Raw genomic sequence first — 27944 nt, 5'->3', positions numbered from 1 at the left:
ATCCTGCTAGCTGTACAGGTTTCCTTGTCTTTCTAACAGCATTAGGTGTGCATATTGGGATTTCGTTCAAGAAAAGAAGTAGATACACCAAGCTGAAGATGATTGGCTGCTCTTTTTTGACAGACAAGTGTGAAAAGGAAAACCCATTCGATTTCCCATTCATTCTGGATTGGTGGATCTGAAGCACAGAAACAGAGTTTCAGGTAAGAAATTCCCTGTACTAAATAGTGTTACAAATGTCTTTTTTGGTTAATCAAATATGTTCTTCTGCATCAAGTTCTCAGAACATGAAAACTTATATGATGACAGGTGTTCCCAGTATGTACTTTTCCACATGGGTGGAGTTTATCAGTTAACATATGTCTTGACGAATGAAAAATCATTTGTGGGCTCTGAGTAAAGTCTATCACTTTTTTATGATCAAAAGAAAATTTGCCAGAAAGCTCTACATTTTGTCTTTGGAGTATAAAATTGAGCTGAATGTATAGTAAAAGAATAAGAATATTTACAAACGTAATGTGCATAATAAGTGCTCTTCGTATATCTTTATTTTCTGATGGAAACATTAAAATACATGTAAATGAATTCCAAGTCAGGGTTTCATGGTTCTATAGGAACTGAAGGAAATGGGGGGGGGGGGGGGAGAGGGAACTTTGTTTTAAATAAATAATTGTGGTTCACCATTTTGTGAATATTAACAAGTCTGATTTAATACAAGTATTAAAAAACTCCCCAAAATTCATAGCACACAGCATTTTTACATTATCCTGCTCCCTTGAAAGATTTTCCTCTATAATTAAATTTTATTTACTACCAGTTTTGTTTTCACTGGTAGTTTCAACATTGCACATAGTCCATGGTCTGGATAGTTGTTTAACGGCTGACACTTTTCTTGTTTGAATATTCATGACGTTTTGGCATTCTTCCAAAAAATCTCAATATTTCATTTAGAACTATTATAATCTTATAGAGATTGATGATTTCATTAGATTTCAGTTATCAAAAATACATCTTTAAGGTACCAGGGGAGTTCATCTCTGGTAGGTAGAAGAGGATCAAATACATTCCGTGTCCACAGAGTTAGTGTTCTTATGTGATATTCATGTAGTGGACAGTATAAACGAAAGATTGGGAGCTCTAATATATAAGAAAAATGGCACTTTCCATTATTTAAAAATGACAGTTCTTTTGCTTAAATGGGCCAACTCAGTTACAACATTTAGAAGATTTACTCATAATCTCATTTTACTACTTACAGGAGAAACTGCTATCTGTATTGAAAGCATTTTACAAGGATCATCTGGATTACTTACGTACTTGGTCTTGATGTTAGTATAGCACAGTGATGGTGAACCTTTTAGACACCGATGCCCAAACTCTGCGTACGTGCGTGCATGCATGCCCAAACTGAAAGGTGCACGAATGTGCATGCCCATACATGCACGCACGAACATGCATGTGAACGTGCGCAGGCATGCACAGCAGAGACCCAAAGACCAGCTGGCCAATGGGAGGCGGGGCATCCCAACACCTGCAGTGCAGCAAGAGGTAAGATCTTTTTCTTTTGTGAGCTTGCAGGAAAACAAAAGCTCATGAAAGAAACGCCACGGAGATCTGACCTGGGACAATGGCATGCCTGCCAGCAGAGAGGGCTCTGTGTGCCATCTCTGGCATGCCTGCGATAGGTTCGCCATCATGGGTATAGTACAGAAATGGCGAACCTTTTTTGGCTCGCGTCCCATAAGTGGGGGGAGTGCAGGGGGGTCTTGTGCGGGCGTGCCGCACTCATAAAGCAATGCGCACCCCCCAGTGTGCATGCGTGCACTACAGGTGCTCCTCCCCCCCATTTTTACCTGCTTTTTTCGCCCTCCCCAAGCTCCAGAGGCTTTATAGGAGCCTGGGGAGGGCGAAAACAGCCTCCCTCTCCCCCCCCCCCCGGACACCCTCTGGAGGCATCAGGGAAGCCTCCGGACAGTCCCTGAAGCCTTCGGAGCGATCAAAACAATCCTCCGAGCAAACCTGACTTCCAGTTTTCTCGGAGGATCGTTTTGAGCTCTCCGAAGGCTTCAGGGACCGTCCGGAGGCTTCCCTGACACCTTCCGGTTTGCTCGGAGGGTTGTTTTTAGCGCTCCGAAGGCTTCAGGGACCGTCTAGAGGCTTCCCTGATGCCTTTGCAGTGCTCAAAACGACCCTCCGAGCAAACTGGAAGTCACTTCCGGTTTGCTCGGAGGATCGTTTTGAGTGCTCCAAAGGCTTCAGGGACTGTGCTGAGGCTTCCCTGACGCCTCCGGAGGGCGTCCGGGGGGGGGCGGGGGAGGCTGTTTTCGCCCTCCCCAGGCTCCTATAAAGCCTCTGGAGCCTGGGGAGGGCGAAAAATGGCTTTAAAAAGGATGAACTCAGCTGGCCAGCGCCTCGCGTGCCCTGACAAATGGCTCCACATGCCACCTGTGGCACGCGTGCCATAGGTTCACCATCACTGGTATAGTATATGGCTTTTTTGTTGATCGCTAGTTGAAATTTAAGGAACACTGTTAAATCTAAAATACAGGCATTTCTTTTTGAAGAAAGGAAAATTGAACAAGGCAGTGTACACACATTAAATTTTGAAATATATATTTTTCTCATACTGGTTTATTGAATAAAAATACCTCATAACTAGATATATTAAAAAGAAACAAAATTGCTGTGTCATCCTTTCAGTAGAACAGTATTTCTCTCAGGTATAATGGTTGACAACCAAGTTTTGAAGTCATAAAGATGTGCTTTGGTCAATCTCTGCTATACCGCTGCTTGTATAGATGTGCCTTCTTTATGTCATTGGACTACTAAGAGTAGTATTCCAGCAATTGACTTTTATCTTATATGAATAATTGGTGTTGACAGCAGGACTCCTTCCATTCTAATCACTGAATAATACCAGTTACTCTTCACCTGAACTTATTCACATACCTTTTTTAAAATTAAATTTCTAAGATTATTATTGCCTTCCTGGCCTATTGGAAATCAAATCATGGAGGCCAACTTTCCTGAAATGCTAATTTATTCAGTTTATATCTAGATAGCACACAACAAATTAAGCCCAACTCTACAAATTTTACTGTTGCTTAGTATTGACAGATCTGACCATCAGAGTCAAATGTATTTATTAATGCTTGTGCGTGTGTGTGTGTGTGTGTGTGTATCAGTGGTGAGTTCCGGACCCCGTCGCAACCGGTACGCTGTGCACGGGGCCGGGCGTTCTAGTCAGGCATGCACGCTTGCACGTGCATGCGCACACCACCGCCCTGTGACACCCAGCTGCTCGGCGGAGGTCGCGCAGGCACCACACTCTGTGCGCATGTGCACAATTGGCCGGTCACATTATAAACAGCTATGGAATGTAGGTGAGCCAAACGAGCCAAGGTACCAGTACGGTGGCTGCTGCTCTCGGCTACTACCGGTACGGTCGTACCGGGTTGTACCACCCCGAACCTACCACTGGTGTGTATGTACGTACATAGGTTAGAGTTTCCTATAACTTTGTGTCAGTGCAGTTTGTTTATTTTGTTCAGGAAACTATTTTGTTCAGGAAACATTTACACTGAAAAGGTTTAGCTACGAGAAGAGAACTGAGTAGGTGAACAACAATAAATAGCATTTCAAAGAGACTGATAGAGGAGACTTATTGATGAAACAAATGGATCGGCTATAATTGTACCGTTAGATTCCTGAGGAGTTGATAAAAACCTGATTTAGACAAATGAATGATACTCATACTCTTTCCTTTAGAATTAGATATGTGGTTGATTAAGAACTGCAAATAAAGGGGATGGAAACCCATTGGCTAGGTTCACGTATATGCAGCTGTGGTTTGTTTAAAATACAATTTGTTGAACAAATAACATGTGTCCTCAGAAGCTAAAATAATTAATTGCATAACTCTGGCTATGAGTTGACTAAATACAAATTATGGATACTGACAATTGCTGGTTTCATAAATTACATTAAAATGGAAACCAAATATAGCTTAATTTGACCCATGAACCCTGCAAGAAATTTCTTTGTTAGCTAGACCTGGTGTTTTTATACTAAAGGGTTAGGTGAAAACTGAAAATAGAATAAAGTACATTGTTGGCTTTATGTATTTTTCTTATACACTTTAAAATTGATAGATATACTTGGATTTTTCAACCCTGGAAGCTAAACCCAAGACAGATATTGAAATATACTGCTTAAAATGCTTTTTGCAGGAAATAGCCTAAAATATTCATATTGAAGTATTTGTGACAGCAGGTATAAGTGTCTTAAAATTTAATGATGTAAGTATGTAAAAGGAGCAAAGTAGCAGCATTTGGAAATAACACTAAAGCACAGCATATGATTTATATAGCTATACCTTAACTCACATGTGGATCAGAACCTTGCATTTAAATTAACTGCAGTTGATCAGCGTTACTGAGCCCAACCTGTGTATATGGGGCTTCCCTTGCGACGCGCCCGGAGACTGCAGCTAGTCCAGAACGCGGCCGCGCGGGTTGTCATGGGAAGGTCTAGATATTCCCACGTAACACCGCTCCTGCGCGAGCTGCACTGGCTACCTGTGGTTTTTCGGGTGCGTTTCAAGGTCTTGATTACTATCTTTAAAGCGCTCCATGGCACAGGAGCTAGTTACTTGCGGGATCGCATCCTCCCACATCCCTGCGGCCAATCCGCTCTCACAGGGAGGGCCTTCTCCAGGTGCTGTCCACTAGGCAATGCCAGCGGGCGGCGCCAAGGAGTAGGGCCTTCTCTGTGATGGGCCCAACCCTCTGGAATGACCTCCCCCCCAACATTAGAACCACCATGGACTTCCGTTCCTTCCGACAAAAATTGAAGACTCACCTGTTTCGATTAGCTGGCCTGGCATAATTATAATTGTTACAACTGCTACCTCCTGGAAGTATACTCTTAACTGGTTATTTTAAGGGTATTGTTTTAAATCAAAGTGATTTTAGGGCTTTTAGAGCCATATTTTATTCTTCTATACAGTTCTTTTAATTTTTAACCTCCTCCATGTGTATATGTATATTTGTATTTATATTTATATTTGTACTTATTATTTATTATGTGTGCGGACTGTACACCGCCCCGAGTCCCTTTTTGGGAGAGGGGGCGGTTTAGAAATGCGAAGAATAAAATATGGCTTGAAATTGGCTTATTCCTACTAACTGTAGTTACATTTAACCATTGTATTGGCTAATTAATGTGAAAGAAAGTATATACATTATTGTACACTCAGGGACATAGCAGTCCATAAAACATTTGTACTATAGATACTATAGGTTGACTGCTGTATCATCATAATGTTCTGTTTTTAGCTTAATTTGTAGATTATTTGAATAGTTGAATGGCCAAAGAATTTGATTCCAAATTATATAGAATTAAAATAAAAAAGGACTATAGGTGATTCCTGAAGGATCTCCAGGCTAGGAGAATGAAATTAAAATGTCAAATGCATTTCCTTATAAGCAGATTTAGGCAAAAACACATTTACCCATATTCATGTAGGTGCAACACAAACAGTTATGCAGTCTTATAAACTGCTAACTAGATAAAGGATCTTGGAAGGTAGGATGAATAGCTAAATGCAGGTAGTCCTCAACTTACAACAGGTCATTTAGTGACCTAAGTTATAATGGCACTTGGGACCGTTTCAACATCCTCATGATCAAAATTCTGATGCTTGGCAACTGGTTCATACTTACGATAGTTGCAATGTCCTGGGATCATGTGGTCCCCTTTTATGACCTTCTGACACGCAAGGTCAATGGGGAAGCCAAATTCACTTAACAGCTGTGTTACTAACTTAACAACTGCAGGGATTCACTTAACAACTGTAGCAAGAAAGGTGGTAAAATGGGGGGAAATTTACTTAACAAATGTCTCGTTTAGCAACAGAAATTTTGGACCCAATCATGGTTGTAAGGTGAAGACTACCTGTAAAAACATTTGCTCATTGTGCATATCCTTAAAAAACATACTAATGGGGTCTCATCCAGGAAAAAAAAACGAATAAGCTACCATGCTGGGAACGTTGTTACAGAACTAGAAGAGGGACAGAAAATTGCTACCAAAGCAACCAGAAATCTGAAACAGTTATCAGGTGTGGAAATAATACAATTGGGAAATCTTAAAAACAAGATAAAATATAAATCAGTGAGGAATTATCAACTCATGGCAAAAAAAAAAGTGATCAAATAGATTTAGATACAGGTAGTCCTTGACTTTGGATCACAGTTGGGACCAGAGTTTACATTGCTAAGCAAAGTGTTTGCTAAATGAATAGTGCCCAATGTTATGACTTTTTTTGCCCTGGTTAAGTGAATCAGACAGTTGTTAAGTGAATCTAACTTGCACTATTGATTTTTGTTGTCCAGAGCTGACTGGGAAGGTTGCAAATGGCAATCACATGACTCTGGGATGTTGCAATCATTGTATATGCATGCCAGTTGCCAAAAGCCCAAAGTTTGATCATGTGACTGCAGGGAGAGTGCAACCGTTGTAAGTGTGAGGACTAATCATAAGTCACTGTTTTCATTGGTTTTGTAACTTTGAATAGTTGCTAAACGAATGGTTGTAAGTTGAGGATTATATGTTTGTAGTAAAGCTTAACACATAATATAGCTCAGCATTGAGAGGTTTTTTTGACAGAGGGAAGGATGAACTTCACATGCTGTCCTCTCTGTACGGGGTGTCCAAACTTGGCAACTTTAAGACTTGTGGACTTCAACTCCCAGAATTCCCCAGCCAGCGCTGGCTGGGGAATTCTGGGAGTTGAAGTCCACAAGTCTTAAAGTTGCCAAGTTTGGACACCCCTGCCCTAGGATATATCGCATTCATCTGCTGTTTATAGATTTTTTTTCCAGGTAGAATTAGATTGGGGAAACTTGATTCTAGAACTTATGTTTATTTTTTTTCATCAACAATGCTTTTAGTGCTTATAAGAATACTTTATTGTTACCAAGGGATGATACTTTTTGCCATTTTTAACAGCACTCACTTTAACACACACACACACACAGAGTTTGGTTTTTGTATTTGGATCTGGAATTTTCTCCTAGGTCAGACTAGCAAAGACATTATGGCTTCCTTCTTCCTTTTCATTGCACGTATTTGATCTATGCTACCTTGACAAGTGTTACCTTTGTTTTTGGCCCATTGTGGTCGGAATAAATTGAAGGAAGGATTGGTGCAGGCTCCACAAACTTTGTATTTTTTAGATTTTGGGGGGGCAGGATTAGAGCTGTGATACTTCAAGTGTGAATGGAAATAATTTTAGTTTTATACTACCAAGGATAGCAATTTGTGAAAGACTAGACAGGTGGATGATTGGCCCTGCCTTATTGAAGAAGGATTGGACATTTTCAGTTAATTATCTAGAATATTTTAAAGAGTAATTAAAATAGATACTTAGGTATCAAAAGTTATGTAGATAAATTTGAGCTTTTATCTATAATTAGATTATGCTGCTCCAGTTGCAGCTCTTTAAGGGAAGATGTTTGATTTCTTTAGATCCCTGTTTTTATATTGAGGACAGAATGAAGTTGGACTGGGATTTAAAAGAGACTTTGTTCTCGCTTCTTGAATACTTCAATATTGCCAATTACATGGTAGCAACTGAATATGTGATAGCACAACTATTATTTGGTTTTAGATGAAGATATATTCCATTTAATTATCATGATTTGAAAACAAGCATTCCTAGAGATTATGATAGTACTATGTTATATATGTATATATAAAACCATTGGATTCAGATTGCCAGATGTCTACTGGAAAAAAGGATATGTTCTTTCAGTCAGTTCTTCTGCCACCTGCATTCTCCCCATGTGCCCCCTCCTAAACCTGCTATGAAGGTTTGAGAGGCCTTTTGAAATAGCTGTGTTAAGTTGCACTGCAGAGGAAAGGAGAAATCAGCAAATATTCCCCCTGCTCCCAGTCCTATATGGACTCCTATTGCTTCATTTTTTTCCCTTTTATTCAAATTGCAGTGCTAGTTGTAAAAGAAAAAGTTTTAATTCGGCCCTCTACAATTTCTTTATTCTGATTTAAAACATTGGCCTGTCTCACTAGTAATTTGTACCCTGATTAATAAAGCTTTACACAGCTAAAAGCATCTGTGAAAGGCTTTTCAGCACAACCTGGGATCTTTGGAATACAGAAAATATTTTTTATCAGTGAAATGTAAATTGTTGCATCAAACCTTCAAATAAATTTAGTCAGTATGGTAATTTTTAATGTAACAATTTTGGTAATGCAGTTTTAGAGCCAATTTGTTGATACTTTGGGGGCTTATTGAGGCAAAACCCTTACACAACATTGATGCCGTATTAACTCTATCTCATTTTTATCCTGATTATCTTGTCATTTGTACTGCATCCTTCATTGTTTTAAGGCATACATTTATGGAACTTTTGAAGTTACATTCATATGCTGCTATTTCCTGTACAGACCCAGGATGCCCTATTTTTTTTTATTTTTACCAGTAACAAACCATCAATCTCCTTTTTTAAAAATTTGAGTTCTAGGACCTATATGAGGACTGAGTTGGGGGATGATATTCAAAAGAAAATAGATGCATTTTAGCTAAGTCCTTCAAATGAAAAAAAAATGATCCCATAACTAAATCGGAAGTGACTTCCTTTGTTTCATGCATTGGTATGTATGTACCTCAGAGGAACCCTAGAAATTAAGATTGTGGGCAGTAAGTTTTGACTCCAGTTCTGTTTCTGTACATTACAAGTGTAATCATCTTTGAGGCTTGCCTCTTCATTTGCAAAGCAGCTTTTGGTTTATGCTACTCAAGCTGCAACTTGCATTAGCACAAACACTTGGGGTATTTTTTGGAAACCCAAGTGGTTTAAAAACAGGAAAAACAGGCAACTTGTTTTGGGAAGAAACTCAAACTTAAATAGTTTTCGTTAGTATCAACCTTAATTTCAGATTTTGTAAAAGTTCAGCATAGAACTGGAATGAAGGAGCCATGCTATTTATCACTGCACACATGTCATCTTTAGGAAACCCATAAACCACCTTATTATGCTTTGAAATCTTAGATTATGCTCTTGATAAATTGCTTGTAGAACTTGAATATGATGGTTGGATAATAAAAGTCTTGTCAAATACCTTTTTTAAAAAATTGCAAAAAAGATTTAAAACCGACAGATGAAAATAAAGTGTTAAAATTGTTTTGTCCATACAGAGTAGATAAGTCAGCGTGCCTAAATTTCTAATATTTTTGGATATTTCAGATCTAATTGTTAGTTGCAGTAACTTGTTTCCTTTAAATGAAAAAAACCCACTTCCTCATAATGAGACCACCACACATCCACTAGAGTTATTTAAAGGTTTTTTCCAAAGGTCATCTTACCACCTTGAATAGCACCTATGGCTCCAGTAATCATAAATATTTGCAGTAGTCAAGCATTTATGATTAAGTGTATTAAATTTGAAATGTATTAATAAAAATGGTTAAAGAATCATGCTCAACTGAACTTTTGATTCGCTGGCAAATAATTTTTAGAATTAAAATTTAAAAAGATATTTTATCAATAAAACATTGAATCAGATCCTTAAGTAGACATATAAGAAGGGAGGCAATCACTTAGTGCAAAAAATTAGAATTCAAAAGAACGCATTGAATTCAATTTCCCAAAGTTAGAGTTCCACTTACTACATTTTTGAGCTGATGAATTGAAGGGATTAAGCCAGTGGAAAAACAATTGCGGTATTTTTCAGAGTATAAGACACATCTTTTTTCCTCAAAAAAGAGGTTGAAAATCTGGGTGTGTCTTATACACCGAATACAGCATTTTTTTGCTTCCTGAAGCCCCGCCCCCTTCACCAAAATGGCTCTACATGCCCTTATGGAGGCTTTCAGAGAGCTCCTTGGAGCTGGGGAGGGCAGAAATGAGCAAAAAACAGGCCGTTTTTTGCCCCCCAGCCCCAGCAGCACTCTATAAGCCTCCATAAGGCTATGCATGCAATTTTTTTGACAAAAAATGAGCCAATTTTTGCCAAGCCCCCCCAAGACTATTGCCTTTAAAAACAAAAACAAAAACGGCTGTTTTTGCAAAAAACGGCCCATTTTTGTGAGGTTTGCAAAGTGCAAAAACTTCCCCCCCCCCTTTTGGAAAGCTCTTTAACTGATTGATGAGAATTAGATTGATCAAGTGCTGTGCCAGCAGAAACAAAGTCTTAGGTGCTGCAGATTGTCAGCGATTTCCTTCTCCAGCACATGGATAAATACACCTGGAAACATCTCCCTACCTACCTACTCTCTCTCTCCCTACCTACCTACCTACTGTATTTCTCTATTTCTCTCTCTATATATATATCTTTATCTACCTACCTACCTACCTACCTACCTACCTACCTACCTACCTAACTTCTCTCTCTCCCTCCCTACCTACTATATTTCTCTCTCTTTCTCTCCCTCTCTATCCCTCTGTCTACCTACCTACTTTTTGAAAAAAATTGCCTCTTCAAAACCTTGGTGCGTCTTATACTCTGGTGCGTCTTATACTCCGAAAAATACAGTAGGTGTCTCGGAGCCTCATTTACTAAGAAACTGCTGTTTGGCATTTTCTATTTTGCCAAGAAACATCAACAGGCTCCCAGCATGTTATTAGTTAGATATAAGCCCCAGCAAAGTCCATTTAAAAAGCTAATTAAGACAACTGGAAGGATGAAGAACTTTCTCTCATGAAATTTCTTAACCCCAATGAGAGATTCTAGACTCAGAATAGATCAACATTCCTTGAAAAAGAAATAGTTTTTCACACCCCTAATTATGATTAACTGAAGATATATTGATTTCAGAATGTAGCGGACTTAAAATCCAACCCCAACTTAGAATATGGTTTGGAATGTGTAGTTAATGCATGCAATATAAAAGCAGCGTTCTGTGGCTAGGATCTTTTGACAATCTGGGATGTAACGTTGCCAATTGCATACCGTTGGTTAATTACGTATGCATTTTAACATACTAATAAGTTACCTGCGTTCAGTAACTTGTGGCCTCTAACTGCTTCTTCTCTTCCTTCCTTTTTGTCATCCTGCAGTGTTCTGTGCCAAGGTCTTTGTGGCTAGGCTGCTCCAACCTGGTAGAGAGCATGTGCGCACTGAGATGCCTGCAGAGCATGCCCAGTGTCAGATGTCTCCAGGTGCCTTTCTTCTTTCTTGTTGTAAATGTGTTATGCGTATGCTGTGGTCATTGTTAAAATCTCTCTGGATTCAATTTAAATTGCATTAAGTCTCCTGAATGTTTTCTGTATGATTCTCATTAGTTTGTGCAGGAGACTTCCTTAAGAAGGCTCTGTATGACACACACTTACTCTTAACTAAGAATGGTAAGCATTTTGCTCTACCTGTTTGTTCAATGCAAATGAAGAATGCATGTTGCCTGTGTTCATTTTGTGTGTTACATGCTGCAATTATTGGAACAATGGATGAAAGGTAGCATCAAAATCCTTACATAGAAATAAGCAGGTAATTATTTCTATAAATCAATTTAATATATACTGCTTTTGACAATATGCTATCTAATGGTACACACACACACACACACACACACACACACACACATGTTTTAAAGAAATGGAATAAGTGACTGTTTCTTTTAAATGTTAAATCATTTAAATAATGAAAACATGAAATATGCTTGATTGGCCTGAATTTCTTTGAAGTAGGAAAATGGTTTTAATTAAGCAAAATTATTAGATATTTTGCTTTAAGTTGCAAATTAAGGTTTGTATATAGTTATTTATAAAAAGAGCTGAATTAGTAAAATATTTAGTCTTATCCACAGATTTGACATCTCATAATTTTATCAATAGAATTAATGATAGGGGAGCATAGAAGTGTTTTTAATTAGCTAAATAAAAACAAAGCAATTTCCTAAAATTCTAAACAAAGGGGAAAAGCTAAAAAATAGAGACATACAAAACATGCATTTACAGACATGCATGTTTCAATAAACTGAAGCCATGATTAATTACAGTCATCCATGGTTGATCTTTATGAAACAATTCTGCAAAGAACTGAAAATGCTTGATCATTTCATGTAATAATGGGCTATTTTAAAATATGTCTAGTAAGCATTATCTGCTGCGGATTGCATAGGACTCATTTGTTGAGATTTCACTGCACTGATTTGAGTCTTTCCACAATGTGCCAAAGAACTAAACATTATTTAAGTAGGCAAAGATATTGTGAATCTTGAAAGTTGACCGTGAATTTGTGAATGTAGCCTATAGGTATGTTAAAATTTGAGGAAGAACTCCTTCCTCTTCCTCCATTATTGAAAAGAATTAGTTGTTCCCAACAATTCATCTCAAAAATTATTTCCCTGAAGTCATCTGAAAATTCATCACTGCTTTCAGAAAAGAACCTGAAATTCTCTGTGCTGGCTATAACACTTTTTTGCAGATAATAAAGAGACTAGTAACAGTAGTTTTTTTTTCTATCTCATCAGTTTCATCCAGGTATTTGTAATTCTATTCTTAACCAAAGCAAACCCTCTCAGCTAATATTCATTTTCTTCTGTGAATTTATATCCTTGTTAATACTCTCCATTCTCATCTGAAAGGATACATATTAGCAGTTCATCCTGAATGTTGTAATAAATGCTGTTCAGTTAAGAAGCAGACTCTGTGCAGACAGTCAAAGGAATCTTTCCAAAAGATGCAGGTATTTTGACACTTAAAGCACAGGGATTTTGTTTAGTCAGTGTAATTTAAGTGCCCCTTTATAAGGTTTTGCAGAGCCCAAGTATTTCTTTTTATATTGTTCTTGATTCTAAATGAAAAATAAATTCTGTTTTTCAACAATCTTGAAAGGCATGTTAAAACAATTTGTAAACGTTTGCATCATATTGCTTTGGGTTAGTGTATATAGTTGGTATGTTGGAGTATACATTATAGATTCTTACAGTGAGCAAAGTCCATCACTACTAAATAAATACTGCATGAGGCTGCTCTTGAAATGTGTGTAGTTAAATCAATGGAAGTGTGATATATGCTTGGAATGCTGTGGATGGCAAACAGAATTGGCTTGGCAGTGTGAAAATATATGCATGAAAACTATTTTCTATAGTTTTGCTTATAAATGATTTGTCCTTTTTCATTTTGTGGCTAAACTTTAGCTTGTACTATTTGCAAATTCACATGACATATTGGCAGAAGCAAATAAAACCTCCTAACAAATGTGATTCTGTGATAAATCAGTCTGAGAATAATATCAGTTTTATTTTTTAAAAAACTATATTGACAGCTTCTTTTTTTGTATAGTACAGAAAACTTCTCAACCTTCTTTGTCTTTGCTTAAACACAAAGGGACTGTAGAATCAGAAATTGTAAAATGGACAGTATTTTCAAATAACCCATAAATAAAATTCAAAGGAGAATCGCTTCAAAATGAATGATTGGGCAAATAATTATCAGAAATAAAATGACATTTTAAATTGGTATGCTACATTTCTGAGATACTGAAGATTGTGTTTTTCAGAGTCAGGGGAAATACTTTTCAAAATACGAAATTTGTGGATGGACCTTGGTGGTTCTAATCAACAAATTTCAGATCGACTCTGGGGACTAATTCATATGTTTCAGAAGTTACATGTTGTGAAGAATTGATTGGATAAATCAAATTCAGTTGATTGGGGTTGTTATTCCTAAATCTAAATGTTGGTATTCTCTAATTTAATCTGGTTATAATTTATGAGAGGTGAAATATAATGTATTCTTAATTGAACTGTGAAAGGGAGACCTCAGGATTGTGGTATAGAGTTCAGCAAAACTTTTTCTCCATGTGATGTGGTAATGCAAAAAAGCAATATTGACGTAAAGTTTTTTGAGAGTTTGGTTATTGGCCTAAAGTTATATTACTATTAATTGTCCTGAAGGGATTCATCACCATAGGGAAAGGATGGTAACAGTCATCATAAATCCTTTGTTTGAGTACAACATAACTACTATCAGCCTCTGAAAAGAATCCTAAAAATTAGTCAGCTTTATTTTCCAAATTTTTTTATTGTTTATATGCTTGTAAGTTACTTTGAGAGAAGATTGTTAACTAAAAGATGGGATGTATACCATAGATACTAAATATATGAAATGAATGAATGAATCTATTGTATAATGCAGAAAAGTATGAATAAGGGAGCCAGTTTGGTGTATTGGTTAAGGTAATGGGCTAGAAACCAGGAGACTATGAGTTCTAGTTGCGACTCAGGCATGAAGCCAGCTGGGTGACTTTCTTCCTCTTTCTCAGCCCTAGGATGGAGATAGTAATAAAACTTATGATGAAGTTTACAATCTGTAACTAACATGTGTACACACACAAAATAAAATGCACGTTAAAATAGCAATCTAAATAAGTTATGTAACTTAAAAAGAAAGGAGAAGAGGAAGAGTTGTAAATGTATCACAGAAATATGGTTTCAGTTGCTTCACTCCTGCAGCAGCAAGACAGAATTTGGCAACATTATGGGTGATGGTCATGGGTGTCCCAAGCTGTGGAAGGGATTTTTTTAATATTTACCATCAATAACTGCTGAAGGGGATGGGGTGACTCCAGTGAGAACAAATGCTCTGTAATGTCTATTGTTGATTAGAGACTGACAATAATCAGCTGGCTTAGTGGTAAGCCTCTTCTCCAGTGATCTTTTTGCTTGGTGGTGTTTCATGTGCTAAAGAAGCCATAGAGAGTAGCTTTGTGTCAAATGATATCTTCCAGTTAAATTGGAAGTTATCTCAGTTAAGGGATGTCAAGCCAAATCCCGAAAATCTTGCCAACAAAACTGCAGGGATAAGTCCAGGCAACTATCAGGAGTCAAGCCTTATACAAAGGCATGCTCACACACAGCTACAAAAGTTAAATGCTTTTAAAATTGTATGGGGTGGGGAAGGCATATTAAGATTTTAATAAAGAAAATTAAAAACTCTTCCAGTGAGGATTCATGGCAAGCTAGATGTCCCTTGAATGGAAATTGTGATTGGTTATAGGATCTGGATTGAAGAAGTCTTTCCAGAGGAAAGGGGAGAGTGTGAGGTATCCCATCTGTACTCCATATAGCCTCTCCTTGTGAGTGAGTAGATTGCAGGAACATCATGTAATCATTTTCTGAACTAAGTGAATAGGAGTCAGGGATTCTCTGTTAGCTCACAATTATAACACAACCTTTTTAATGTACAAAATGTCCAACCGAGCCTCATTTCTTAATCACATTTGAAATTATTCTTTTACTACTTTTGAAACCTTAAGAAACTTCAGGACAACACGTTTAATTGCATTCATAGGATGAATTCCTCCTTGCGAAAGATGTTTGACATTTGAGTTTAAGGAATTAGAAAAATAGAGTTGTTTTTTTTAAATAAACGTCAATAGAAAGTTTAAAGTGATGATTTTCAAAAGTTAAAAATGAACTAAGGCTCCAGATGGTTTTGAAATAAGAATTTGTTATTTAATATAATATGATAAGAAGGTACTGTTTTTTTCGCACCATAAGACGCTCCAGACTATAAGACGCACCTAGCTTTTGGGGAAGAAAACAAGAAAAAAAATCTGCCTCTGCCTCCCAGCAATTTGCCTCCTTGCAGCAAACAGCCTGGTCAGTTTTAGCACAGCCCGATTTAGCACGAGCAGCTGATTGGCAGTTGTATCGGCCTCCTGGAATACTGCTGATCAGCTGTTCCAGGCTGCAGGGTTCACTGCTGCTCATCACCGCTGCTGCCTCCGCAAGTCCCATTTTCTGCTTCCGTGCATCGCGTTTTTGACCTGTTCCAGGTGGCGGGGATCTCCACTGCCGTTCATGATAGTTAGCAGCGGTGATGGCCAGCAGCGATCTTAATTTCCATATTTTCATCAAAGAATAGAAAAGTAGATTAGTGAGGTAACTGAAAATGTCAGTGGAATAAACTAGAGTAACATTTGAGATGTTCCATCAGTCCAATCTGAAGATACTTGCATTTGTGATTGGGAATAGAGGAAGAGGTATCTTTTCCAGCATGATAATTAACTTTAGGACAGGAAATATATTCTGAACTCTGATAATGCACATTGATGGAAATCCAGAAAGGTGCCTGAATATTGATGAAACATTAAATTAGACAAGTGATTTCAGCATTAGAAAAAAAAACCTTCTTGTACACAAGATTGGCAGGACTGTATTAATTTCATTTTTTTGCTTTTCTCACACCTTTTCTCCTGATCTAATTTTCCTTTCTTCTCTCTTTTAAAATCAGACTTTCGATGTTGCTAAATAAACAGCACTGTAATAAGTATTAAATAACTCAACATTGGGCAAATCAAATCCAAAGAAAATACTTTGTTTGAAATGTATGTCTGCCAGAATATTTTGGGGTAATGACTGGTAGTTGCTCCACTGACCTACATTTTCCCATAGTTATTGCGTGACAAAACTAGGTCAACTTCTGTTTTAGTTCTGTACTATGTCTTATCCCCATTAGATCACATGAAAGTGAACAGACTTGTGTGGATCTTCCTATGGTGTTTTTTTTTCCTTACGTAATCTCTTAACGTTACAAATGCATAGTTCAGCGCACAAAGAGTACAGAATCTACAGATATAAAAACTGGATTTTCCCCCTTTCAGAATCCAGTGCCAAATTTTGACTATAACACAACAGGCGTGTCCCATCTCACATGCTTTTACTTGAATTTGAGAGGAGTTTCCAGTGCCGTGCAAAAGCAGCAAGGTTGCGATTGTTCTGTAGGGCTGACTTTAGTTTTATATCTGCTTCTAAGTTGATTTGTTTTCTGAATTCAGACAAATTAGAAAGTGTAACAATCAGCGCAAGAAAATCTACCATAGATAGCTTTTAATTTAAAAAAAAATGTGATCAGTTTTCAAACTCGGCATGAATGAAAATATTCCTAAATGGTATTTAGTTACCTTATTGTCATTATTAAGCTAGTATAGAATTGAAGTCATGCGGGGAAACAACATTCCTACTAAAAATGGTTGGCTGCTACCTGTCATGTTGAAGATAGTATAAAAGTACTTCCCTGGGAAAGTATGATATAGATAGCCGAATTATAGTTGAAAAGATACAATTTATGATAATCCTGCCTCTATTTTATAGAGGACTATAGATATTGAGTCCAAAATTTATGTTAAGTGAGAATTTTCTTAAGCAAGTTTTGTCCCATTTTGCAACTTTTCTTGCCACATTTGTTAATGCAGTTGTTGTGTTAGTAACATGGTTGCTAAATGAATGTGGCTTCCCCATTGAATTTGCTTGTCAGAAGGTAGCAAAAGTGGATCAATGACCCAGGACACTGCAACCGTTATAAGTATGAACCAGATGTCAAGCATCCAAATGTAAATCACATGACCATAGGGATGCTGCAGTGATCATAAGTGTGAAAAATGGTTATAAAGTCACTTTTTTCAGTGCCATTGTAACTTTGAACGATCACTAAACAAACTGTTGTAAGTCAATTACCTGTAGAGATAAAGGTACTTCTCAGGTTGCAACAGCAATTGGGCCCAGGATTGCCATCACTAAGTGATACGCAACATCACATGACCACTTTGCTTAGCAATGACAATCCCTGCAGTCCCGGTTGCCAGCATAACCTCAAGACACAGATTGTTAAGGAGGAATTAGCAGAAGTTCCAGGTAAGGGATGGGGGTACCACGAGGGTTTAAGTATATACAGGTAGTCCTTGCTTACCTGGTTCAGTAGCTTTGAACTTAAGATGTTGCTGAAAAAGATGTAGGACTGGTTGTTAAACATGATTTATTTAATAACTGCAGCAAAACTGACATAAGTTGAGCATTATCTTAAGATGTTTCATTTAACAACCACACCACTTAGTGATGTAATTGTCAATCCCGACTGCAGTGATTAAGTGGAGGGCTACCTATGTATATGTGTAATACACAGGTGTGTGGGTGGGTGTGTATGTATGTGTGTGTATATAGAGAGAGACAGACAGACAGACAGACACACACACACACACTAAGGTTTTTTGATATTTGGCCTCGGTACACCACTACATCGAATTTGAAATGAAACACTCAAAATGTGAGTGAAGACTTTCAGCTTTAATTCAGTGGATTTGACAAAAGTGTGGCATTAACCATTGAAGAATTTTAATACACCAAACTCCATTTTGGTGGCTCATAAATGATGGGAGAAACTAACAGAATTATAAATATAAGAATTGTTTTTAATGCTTGGATGAAAATTCTTTGCAGTTAACTCATGCCTGAAACTCATGGACATGACCAAATGCTGAGTTTCTTCCTTGGCGGTGCTTTTGCCTGCTTTTACTTGCAACTGCCTTTAGCTGTTATTTGCTTATGGGTCTTTCTGCAGTAAGTGAACAACATTGAGATCAGGTGACTGACTTGACCAGTGAAGAATATCCCATTTCTTTGGCTTGAGGAACTCTTGGGTTGCTTTTGCTGTATGTTTTGAGTCATTATCCATCTGCAATATGAAGCAGTGTCCTATAAGTTTTGCAGGATTTGGCTGAATCTGCCAACTGCAGAATATAGCATTTGAATATAGAAAATTCAATGCTGAATCTGAATATAGCCCTCTACGCTTCAGAATTCATCCTCCTGCTTTTATCAGTAGCCAGTCATCAATAAACACCAGTGACCTGGTTTCATTGGCAGCCATACATATCCATGCCATAACACTGCCTCCGTCATGTTTGACAACTGATGTGGTACGCTTTGGATCATGAGCTGTTTCTTCGCCATACTTTTCCTCTTCCCATCACTCAGGTAAAAGTTCATCTTGGTTTCATGAATCAAAAGAAGGTTATTCCAGAACTGGGCAAGCTTTTTTGGTATTTTCTGCAAAGTTCTAATCTGTCTTTCTGTTCTTGAGCGTTACCAGCGGTTTGGACCTTGTTGTGAAGCCTCTGTATTTATTTTCATGAAGCCATATTTTGACTACAGACTTTGACACACCTACCTTCTCAAGAGTGTTGTTGTCTTGGCTAGCTATTGTCAAAGAGTTTTTCTTCACTAATGACAGAATTCTGTGCTCATCAATTTAGTTGTCCTTTGTGGGCTTCCAGATCTTTTGGCGTTGCAGAGCCTGTTAGTTAATTCCTTTCTTTTTAAGAATGTTCCACATTGTTGTTTTGGCCCCTCCTGATGTTTTGCTATCCTTCCGATGTAATATTTTATTTTTTCAGCCTAATGATGGCCTCTTTCACTTGCATAATCTCCTCTTTGGACTTCATTTTGTCTGTTCCAGCGAACAACTATCAAATGCAAATGGAACACTCAGAACAACAAGAAAATCCAGTTGCCTCTTGAAAAAACATCTATGGGACAACCATGACCTGGATTACTGAGAATCTCTATAGACATATAACACTCAGAAGGAACTCCACCTTTATCTTTGATTTGTCATGGAATAATAACAAGGGAGCAGATCGCATCTGGCCCCGAAACATCTTGGCAGCCATTTGTCCCTCATTTATGAGCCACCAAAAATGGGGGTGGGTGTATTAAAATGACTGTAATTCCTCAATGGTTAATGCCACACTTTTGTCAAGCCCCTTGTATTAAAGCTGCAAATCCTGACTCTCATCTTGAGTGTTTAATTTAAAATTCAATGTGGTGGTATACAGAGGCCAGGGGTGGGTTTCTACCGGTTTGGACCGATTCAGGCAAATCAGTAGCTCCAACCATTAGCTGGGAGTGAACCAGTTTTCTACAACAATGAAGTGGGCCTGCCCACCCACCCGCCCCTGCGCTTAACTCACCTATATCTTCTCAGCTGAGTCACGCAGCAGAGCGGATTGCTGCGCTTCAGCTGATCTCCAGTTTGCTGAGCAGACAATCCAAAGAATGGGTTAACTCTGCCTTTCTGCCCAGAGACTGAGTCCTTTTAAACTTCGCAGCTATGCCTCTCTCCAGTTTTTTTACTCAGTCTTAGCCCAAGAGACATTTTTGAGGAGAGCTCTTCAGAGCAAAATGGCAGAGTTAAATTCTTTGGATTCTCAGCGGTTTACAGCACAACGAGGTTTTTTTTTTGGAGCAGCATGGTTTTCAGAGAGCAGCACAATTTTTGGATGATCGCTGCAGCCACTTATGCTATCAGTTGTTCGGCAGGAGGGGGAAACAGCTCCCGTCAGCTGTTTGTCGGTGAATGGCGCGGCTTTCGTGTGAGCAGATGGCTGCCGCAACAATCAGCTGTTTTGGAGGAAGGAAAGCCTCCCGATGACTCAGCTGGATACCCCGGTTTAACTGGCACAGCGCTGCAACGATACAGCTGGCCACCTGTTGGATCGGCATAGCCGCCGCAACAATTAATGTCTGAGACTGGCAGAGCTGAGAGAGCAATGATTGAGCTCTGTGACTGGCAGAGCCGAGAGAGCAATGTGGCTGGTGTCTTTATTCCACCCTGCGCAACCACCATCTTCTGGCTGATTCAAACAGAGCCGAAGTTTGGCGTGCTTTTCAGCGGCAGATGCCTTGGCGCCTTCCCAGCAGGGGACTGGAAAGTCTACAAAACAGCAGGAGAAGCAAATAATGGAAGATACTGCTGCATCAAAGAAACATGAGATGGCTCACGTGAGTGAGGAAGAGAGGGGGGCTCCAGTACCTCCCCATATTAACCAGAAAGGTCCCACAGCATCAAGAGCGGGCAGCAGAGGAATGGCTGCCCAAATAAGGGCAAAAGCCCTGCATTCCAGAATAGCCTCTAAGGCTGAGGAAAGAGATGCCGGCCAAAAAGTTCTGGAAAAAGAGATCTGCAAGGCAGAGAGACAAGCAGAGCAAAGAAGACAAGCAGATCTTCCTGGGGAAATTTCCATCACTCCGCATTCCTTTCCTGATCCCACTGGGAAACAGGAGACTCTGAGCTCCCAGACTCGGTCACCAGAGGGTGCAGAGAACAATCCCCACAGCTACCTTTACAAAAGGCAGCAAGGAGAATCCCTTTGCCCCACAGTTAAATAGATTGCCAGCAGAGAGTCACTGGGAGCCTAATTTTAAAAAGAGGCAATCTACCCCAGAGGCCACATTTACCCCCACAGCGGTGGGGCTCTGGCCAGGGGAGAATCAAGGACTGGAGATTTCTGAACAAATAAAACTCCTGATCTCCATAACACAAGGAATTGCTGCAGTATTACAACAAGGAAGCCAAGCTGGTTATGTGGCATCAGACTCATCCCTAGACATCTAAAGTTCAGGCAGACGTGGCGAACCTTAGGGAACCTCAGTCTCCCACTCCATCCCTACAGAGTAGGGATTGGCTCTCAGATTAGGAAGACCAGAGAGAACAAGGGGTTAGTTCCAGACCACCCTCCTTTCACAGGGCTCTTTCGCCCAGCCCTCTTTAAATCCCTCCTGTTTAAAGCCAAGACCACAGCCCACATGGGAGCTGAGCCAAGCACATCAGAGCCGGCATTGGGACAACCAGACCCAAACCAGCTCCTCTTTACTGAGCCAACAAGGGAGAGTGAGGAGGTTCCTTCACCCCAACTGTTCCAGGACGTGGTCCGGAGGCAATGGGTTCACCCAGGAACCTTCGCCAATCCAAGTGGGAATGACAAGAGATTTTATAATATAGCCTCAATTCACTGAGGAGCTAAAATTACCAACGGTAGTGGCAGCCTTAACATCCTCTACTTTCCTGTCTTAAGATACGGCAGATGCTCTGAAAACAGAGGATAGAAGGGCCGAACTGACCCTTTGCAGGCGGATCAGGCGGCCTGGGCAGTAAAAGCAACAACTACCGTTTCCTTCTTTAATAGAGTCTCCTTACTCTGGCTTCGCCAGATGCAAACAAGAGATTCACCTGATGACCAACACTTCCAACAGGACATCAACAAGTTGATAGCGGTGACAGAATTTTCAGGTGATGCCACCCTGGATGCAGCCAAATTCGCAATCGGCTATTGCATCGTTGGTAATGGCCTGATGTCTACTGTGGCTTTGCCACTGGCAGGCAGATGCAAAATACAAATGGAGTGTGGCCTCTGCATCCTTCAAGGGGGGAAAGCTGTTTGGTGAGGCCATAGAGCCCATCTTGGTGGAAACCAAAGATAGGAGAAAGATCCTGCCTTCCCTATATAGGTGAGCATTATTTTCGCAGGCCTTCCTTTCGGCCAACAGACACAGGAGTGTGCTACTCCCAGAGGATGTACCCCCACAGAGCTGATCTGGATTTCAGGATAGAAACAGACAACAATTCCAGAACAAAAGACCATTTCGTGGTTCCAGAGGATGGCCCTTCCGGCGCTACAAGTGACTCCAGATCCAACCCTCCTATTGGTGGCCACCTAGGGCTATTCACAAATCAATGGGAGGCAACCACAACAGACACCTGGGTCCTAAACATAGTGAGACTAGGCCTCACGCTTGAATTTCTCTCCACACCCCTGAGATTCTTCATATGTTGCCCTATATCAAGAAACAACACAAAGAGGGGCCTCATGGAGGCAGCAATCTAACACCTGTTGGACATTGAGGCTATTCAGCCGGTCCTAGCAGATTCTACTCCGATTCTACTACTGGCAGAACTGGCAGCCCACCTCAGGGCGATCCCAATCTGTGTCCAGTGTTACCCGGACGACAACTTAATCCAGTCTTCCTCCCACCTCTGGGCGGCAGAGAATCTGCAAGACACAATCAGGGACCTTCAGGATCACGGATTTTTCATCAATTACGAGAAGAGTCATCTGACTCCTTCCACCCGCTTACCACACCTGGGGGTGATCATAGACACCTCATTATGCAAAGTCTTCCTATCACAGGAGCGTCAAGACAGCATAAAACTACTCCAAACCTCTCATGCAGGAGGCAGAGAAATTGGGGCTCTGGGCAGAGAAGCACCTTTTGTCCATCAGGACGGAGCACATCTCGGGGACAATGAATGTACAGACGGACTGGCTCAGCAGGACCACAGTCAACCACTCAGAGTGGCGACTGCATCCAGACCTGTTCAGGGCGCGGTCAGAATGTCAGAACGGTTCGGGACCCCGTTCCTGGACTACCCTGTCAAACACTCACTTGCCAAGGTTTTACTCCAGGTTCGCAACAATGGGAGCAGAGGGGACCAATGCATTCCGCACTCCGTGGCCTCAAGGTCTTCTATACACCTTTCCTTCCCTTCCCTTGATCCCAGAGCTATTCAGGAAGTTGTTGATTGAGAAGGCAGAGATATCGCCCCTGGCTTCACACTGGCCCGAACAACCTTGGTTTGCAGATCTGGTCAGTCTGTCTGTATCCAGGCCATGGAGGATTCATCAGGACTAAATATCCCTCAGTCAGGGGGCCTCAGTCCACCCAGAACCACAATGGCTTCAACTGACTATGGCACTTGAAGATTCTGAGGTAGGGCAAGTTCTCTACCAGGGTGATCCAGGCCTGCAGGAGACCATCAGCCAACAGAATCTATGACTCAACTTGGAAGACCTTCTATAGCTGGTGCTCCAAGGGCAACATTAATCCCACCTCTATCTGTAGCCAGATGCTGGAATTCCTCCAGGACGGCCTGGACAGGGGCCTATTCCTCAACACCATACACAGACAGGTGGCAGCTCTGTCATTGGTGCTGTCAATGTGTGGATTTGGAGATCCTATTGTATGCAGTTTCATTAAGGGAGCAACCAACTTAAAGCCTCTGGTGGTACACAGGTATCCCACCTGAGATTTACCTAAGATCCTATAGGCACTCTCTTTGGCTCCCTTCGAGCTATTATGGATGGCCAGTCTGTGTTTTCTCACCTACAAGGTAGCCTTCCTTGTGGCGATTACCTTGGCTAGACAAATTTCAGAGCTGGCAGCCCTCTCCATAAGGGGGACTTGTGCGTATTTCATTCAAACAGAGTGGTTCTGCGGCTAGATCCCTCCTTCCTCCCCAAGGTCAATACCTTGTTCCACAGAGGATAGTAAATCATTTTGCCAGACTTCTGTCCGGGCCCAACTCATGCCTTAGAAAAGAAGTGGCATACCTTGGATGTCAGGAGGGCCCTCTGCATCTACATCAAAAGAACAAATTCTTTCAGAAAAACAGAATTTCTATTCATGTACTTCCAGCCTTCTATGTTGGGCAACAAGGTCACGGCATTGAAAGCGTATGAGCTTCATGTTCGTCTGTTGCCCTGGCAAATAATGGCCGCTATGGTGGCATGGGCGACACAGGCCTCTCTAGAAGAAGTCTGTAGGGCAGTGACTTGGTCCTCACCATCCCTGTTCATCAGACACTACAAGCTGGACAATTTCACTTCGGCTGAAGCGGCCTTCGACAGACTGGTCCTCCAAAAGTTACACTCAGACCTGGAGACTCCGGACCAGACCGCAACCCACCCTTAGGACAAGCCAGCTTTGGTATGTCCCATTCTTTGGATTCTCTGCTCAGCACACTGGAGAAGGGACGTTGGTCTTACCAGATACAATCCTTCTCAATTTGCTGAGAGAGAATCCAACCCCACCCTGGCGTCCATCTTGTCCAGAGTCCAGGAGTGAATAACAGGATCAGCAATACGTCAAGTCAACCACTAAGCCTTCATCAAAAACTGAGAGAGGCGTGGCTGCAAAGTTTAAAAGGACTCAGTCTCTGGGCAGAAGGGCGGAGTTAACCCCTTCTTTGGATTCTCTCTCAGCACACCGAGAAAGAGCGTATCAGGTAAGACCAACACCCCTTTTCCTCCCCAGCAGTAATGCGGAAGTTACTTTTTCTCAAAACTGCGCAAGTGCGATCACTGATCCGGTTGTTATACCAGTAGGATCCCACCACTGACAGAAGCCATATGCTAAAAAAAACCCCCACCTTATTGTCTTAATATATTCAAATCTGTATCTCCATATCCACCAACCCTGGTAAGTACCAATCAATGCTTTTGGTACTTTAATAGAATTGATTTTCACTTACAGTCTCTGCTTTCTATCATATATATGTATGAAATGAAATGTGTGTGACAGGAGGTGCTAATGGTTACAAAACTTTGCAAGGTAAAAATGAACTATATGAGAAGCTGAAAGAAGCGGGTGGTACTTACACTTTTGAAGATCTAAATATTTTCCAGAATTGTGTTCAAATTGTTCTTTCCACTGTAAAATGTATTATTGTTAGGAGTTTGTTGAATAATATGCAGTCTTTCATTCCATTTCCTGACCCTTCTGCATGAATGGAAACTATTGTCAGACATTATAAGGAGGGTTACCACTATGCTCTTCTATGGAGTTGAGTTTGAGGTTTAGAACACATTAAAACAAATACAAACAGCATCTGAGAAGTAGTTTAGGTGTGGATAAAAAGATTTATGTTGCTGCAATCGGAGCTGAATTAGGAATTAATATAATTTGTTCTTGGTCTAAAATTAGGATGTGCAATTATTGGTGCAAAATCAATGCTATGGAAACTGACGGACTCCCAAAATTTTGTTTAACATTAAATCTCAGGAGACCTCTTGGATTGCACAATTGACAAATTATATCAGGAGCTGTGGTCTCCCTTGTTTCTTGTCCAACAGTCTCTGTAACCCAAGTAAAAAAAGAAGCTACATAAAGAATTTTGGATATAGAAGCTCAAGAGAGTTAATAGTTACCTTTAATAAGGCAGGCACATCGAAATGAATGAGTCGCTATAAGAGCACCCTCCAAATTGTGAAATATAGAAACACAGAAATGCCCAAGAATTTTCACGTATTTATCGAGAGAGATTTGAGCAGTTGGAAACAATGTTTAAATATGGAAGGTTTAAATGAGTTCCTTAGGATAAATATATACTTGTATTTGAGGGGTCCTCTCTGAGCTTGCTTGTTTTCTTGCAGACATTTAATTATCCAAACTAGGTAACGTCATCAGTGCTAGTGCAATTGTTGTGGCTCTACTTGTGTTTGTGGAGCCCCAAATATAGACGACATAAAGGTAGTCCTTGACTAGAAGGTTAAATGATAGTTTGAAGTTCCAGGGGTTCTGAAAAAGCAACTTATGAATTATCCTTGAAGTTGTGACTGTCGCACTATTCTCATGGTCATGTGATCGTAATTTGGACACCTGGTATGTGGTTCACACTTAGAACCTTTGCAGCATCTGGTAGTCACATTACAATTTACAATCTACCAATTTCTGACAAGCAAAGTTAATTAGGCTAGCTGGATTTGCTTAACAACCATGTGGTTCACTTAATGGACCCAGTAAAATGGTCATAACTTCAGGTTTGGTCACATGATGACTCACTATCGACTTATGATGCAAATACCAATCCCAGTTGTGGGGCTCCCTGTAGTATATATATTTGAATTATATGAACTGTATAAGAAAGAGGGAGAACAGTATGTTGGACCACACATTACATAAATGGCCTATTGGGAACCTTATACAGATAGTTTTTGACTTACAACACTTCATTCAGTGACCATTTGAAGTTATGGAACTAATTTATGACGTAATGTTCAGGAGTCATTTTGCGACCTTCTGATAAGCAAAGTCAGTGGATAACCCAGATTCACTTAACAATTTATGTTATCAGTTTAACAAATGCAATCATTCACTTAACAAATATGGCAAGAAAAGTTGTAAAATTGGATAAATTCATTTAACAAATTTTTCACTTAACATAAATTTTGGGCTCAATTGTAATCGTAAGTTGAGGACTACCTGCATTAGAACAACATATTTCTTGTGTGGCCAGAAGCTAACTATTGCATTAAAATACAGCTCAGTATTTGAACAAAACAGTACAATTGAAAACTGCATGTGTGAATCTGATTGGGATAAATTGTAAGGATGGCACAGAAATAGGATTTGTATTTTCTTTTAGTTCTGCCTTTTACTGTATTTTGTAATACATGGTCTTTTATTGTTCTGTATTGTGCAGGTAATCTACAGTTAGATTCACTGAGTAAGATTGGTGGTACTTTTTTTACCTATGCAACACTTGATCAGTTGGCAAACATTATATTAGATGGACAAGCAAACTTTACCCTTTGAGATTTGTCTATAGGAACTCTGATTTTCTGGGAGCCAAATCTCAAACTGGAAGTCTGAAGCAGGCTGCTGCATTTTTGGACAGATTGCTTATTTTCTTATAATAGGGCTATAACATGAATACAAGCGAATGGGTGAATGTTTTTGGTCACTTTTTAACTTTTTCTATTTTTCATTCTCTCCCCCCCCCATTTGCCCCCTGTTTTTTGTCTTTTTGTGTGTGGGGGGGTTGTATCTTATTTTGGGGGGGAGGAATTTAATAAGGTTGATAAAAAAAAATAAAAAATGGGCGATGTTGAGAAAATATAAGGATGTCATATATTATTGTGGGTGCTTAAACACAGATATTAGCCAAAGAATTGAAGCTATACAGGTAATCCCCACTTAATGACTGCATGCTTAACGATCATTCAAACTGAAAAAAAAGTTATTTATGACTGCCCCTCCCCACCATGGACACAACTGGCTCACATTTGCGACCAGTTGCAGCATCCTGCAGCCATGTACTCATGATTTGTAGTGCTCTTTGCTGTTTTTCACCAGAAAAAGGCAAAAGTTACACATTGGATATGTTGGATTCATTTAATGATCATGTTCGTTTAACGACCATTAAATGAAAATTGTCATAAAATCAAGTCTGGTCACTTGATGACCCACTGAAAAGGTTTACAACCAAACTCTATGCCTGATTGTGGTTGTTAAACAAGGACAATCTATAGGGGCTACCCTTCACCTCCAGTTATCTAAAGGTGTTTTTTCTCCCATTCATTTGTCTCCAATTCTCAGAGATTCTTTGGAAAAATCTTGGTAGTTTTGTTGACTAGAGCTCACAGTTCCCTGGTTTCTAACCTGATGCCTTAACCACTAGATCAAATATATTCTTATGGAACCAATTTTTTAAAAAAATGCTTATCTGGAGTGCGTTTCTTTGTTTTGTTTATTTCAGGGGTGTTCAAACTTGACAACTTTAAGACTTGTGGACTTCAACTCC

The 27944-nt window shown here is 39.8% G+C and overlaps 1 protein-coding gene across 8 annotated transcripts in view; it reads left to right on the top strand.

The window, feature by feature from the left end:
* The window catches only part of FBXW11 (F-box and WD repeat domain containing 11), a 74232-nt gene that overhangs the window by 14826 nt on the left and 31462 nt on the right, over nucleotides 1-27944 (top strand). For 2 of the 8 annotated variants that reach the window (XM_081942674.1, XM_081942676.1), the window contains exon 2: nucleotides 11082-11183. The exons of 4 other annotated variants lie outside the window; for them this stretch is intronic. In XM_081942674.1, coding sequence (XP_081798800.1) covers nucleotides 11082-11183 — 102 coding nt within the window. Of the gene's footprint in view, nucleotides 1-123; nucleotides 204-11081; nucleotides 11184-27944 lie in introns of all 8 variants that reach the window. 2 more of the 8 variants (XM_081942675.1, XM_081942678.1) reach the window with 2 other exon arrangements.

Source organism: Natrix helvetica (genome assembly GCF_964273705.1).
Source record: "Natrix helvetica genome assembly, chromosome: 2".
NCBI lineage: Eukaryota > Metazoa > Chordata > Lepidosauria > Squamata > Natricidae > Natrix > Natrix helvetica.
The sequence above is the reverse complement of the archived record's forward strand: the minus strand, read 5'-3'. Positions and strand labels throughout refer to the sequence as shown.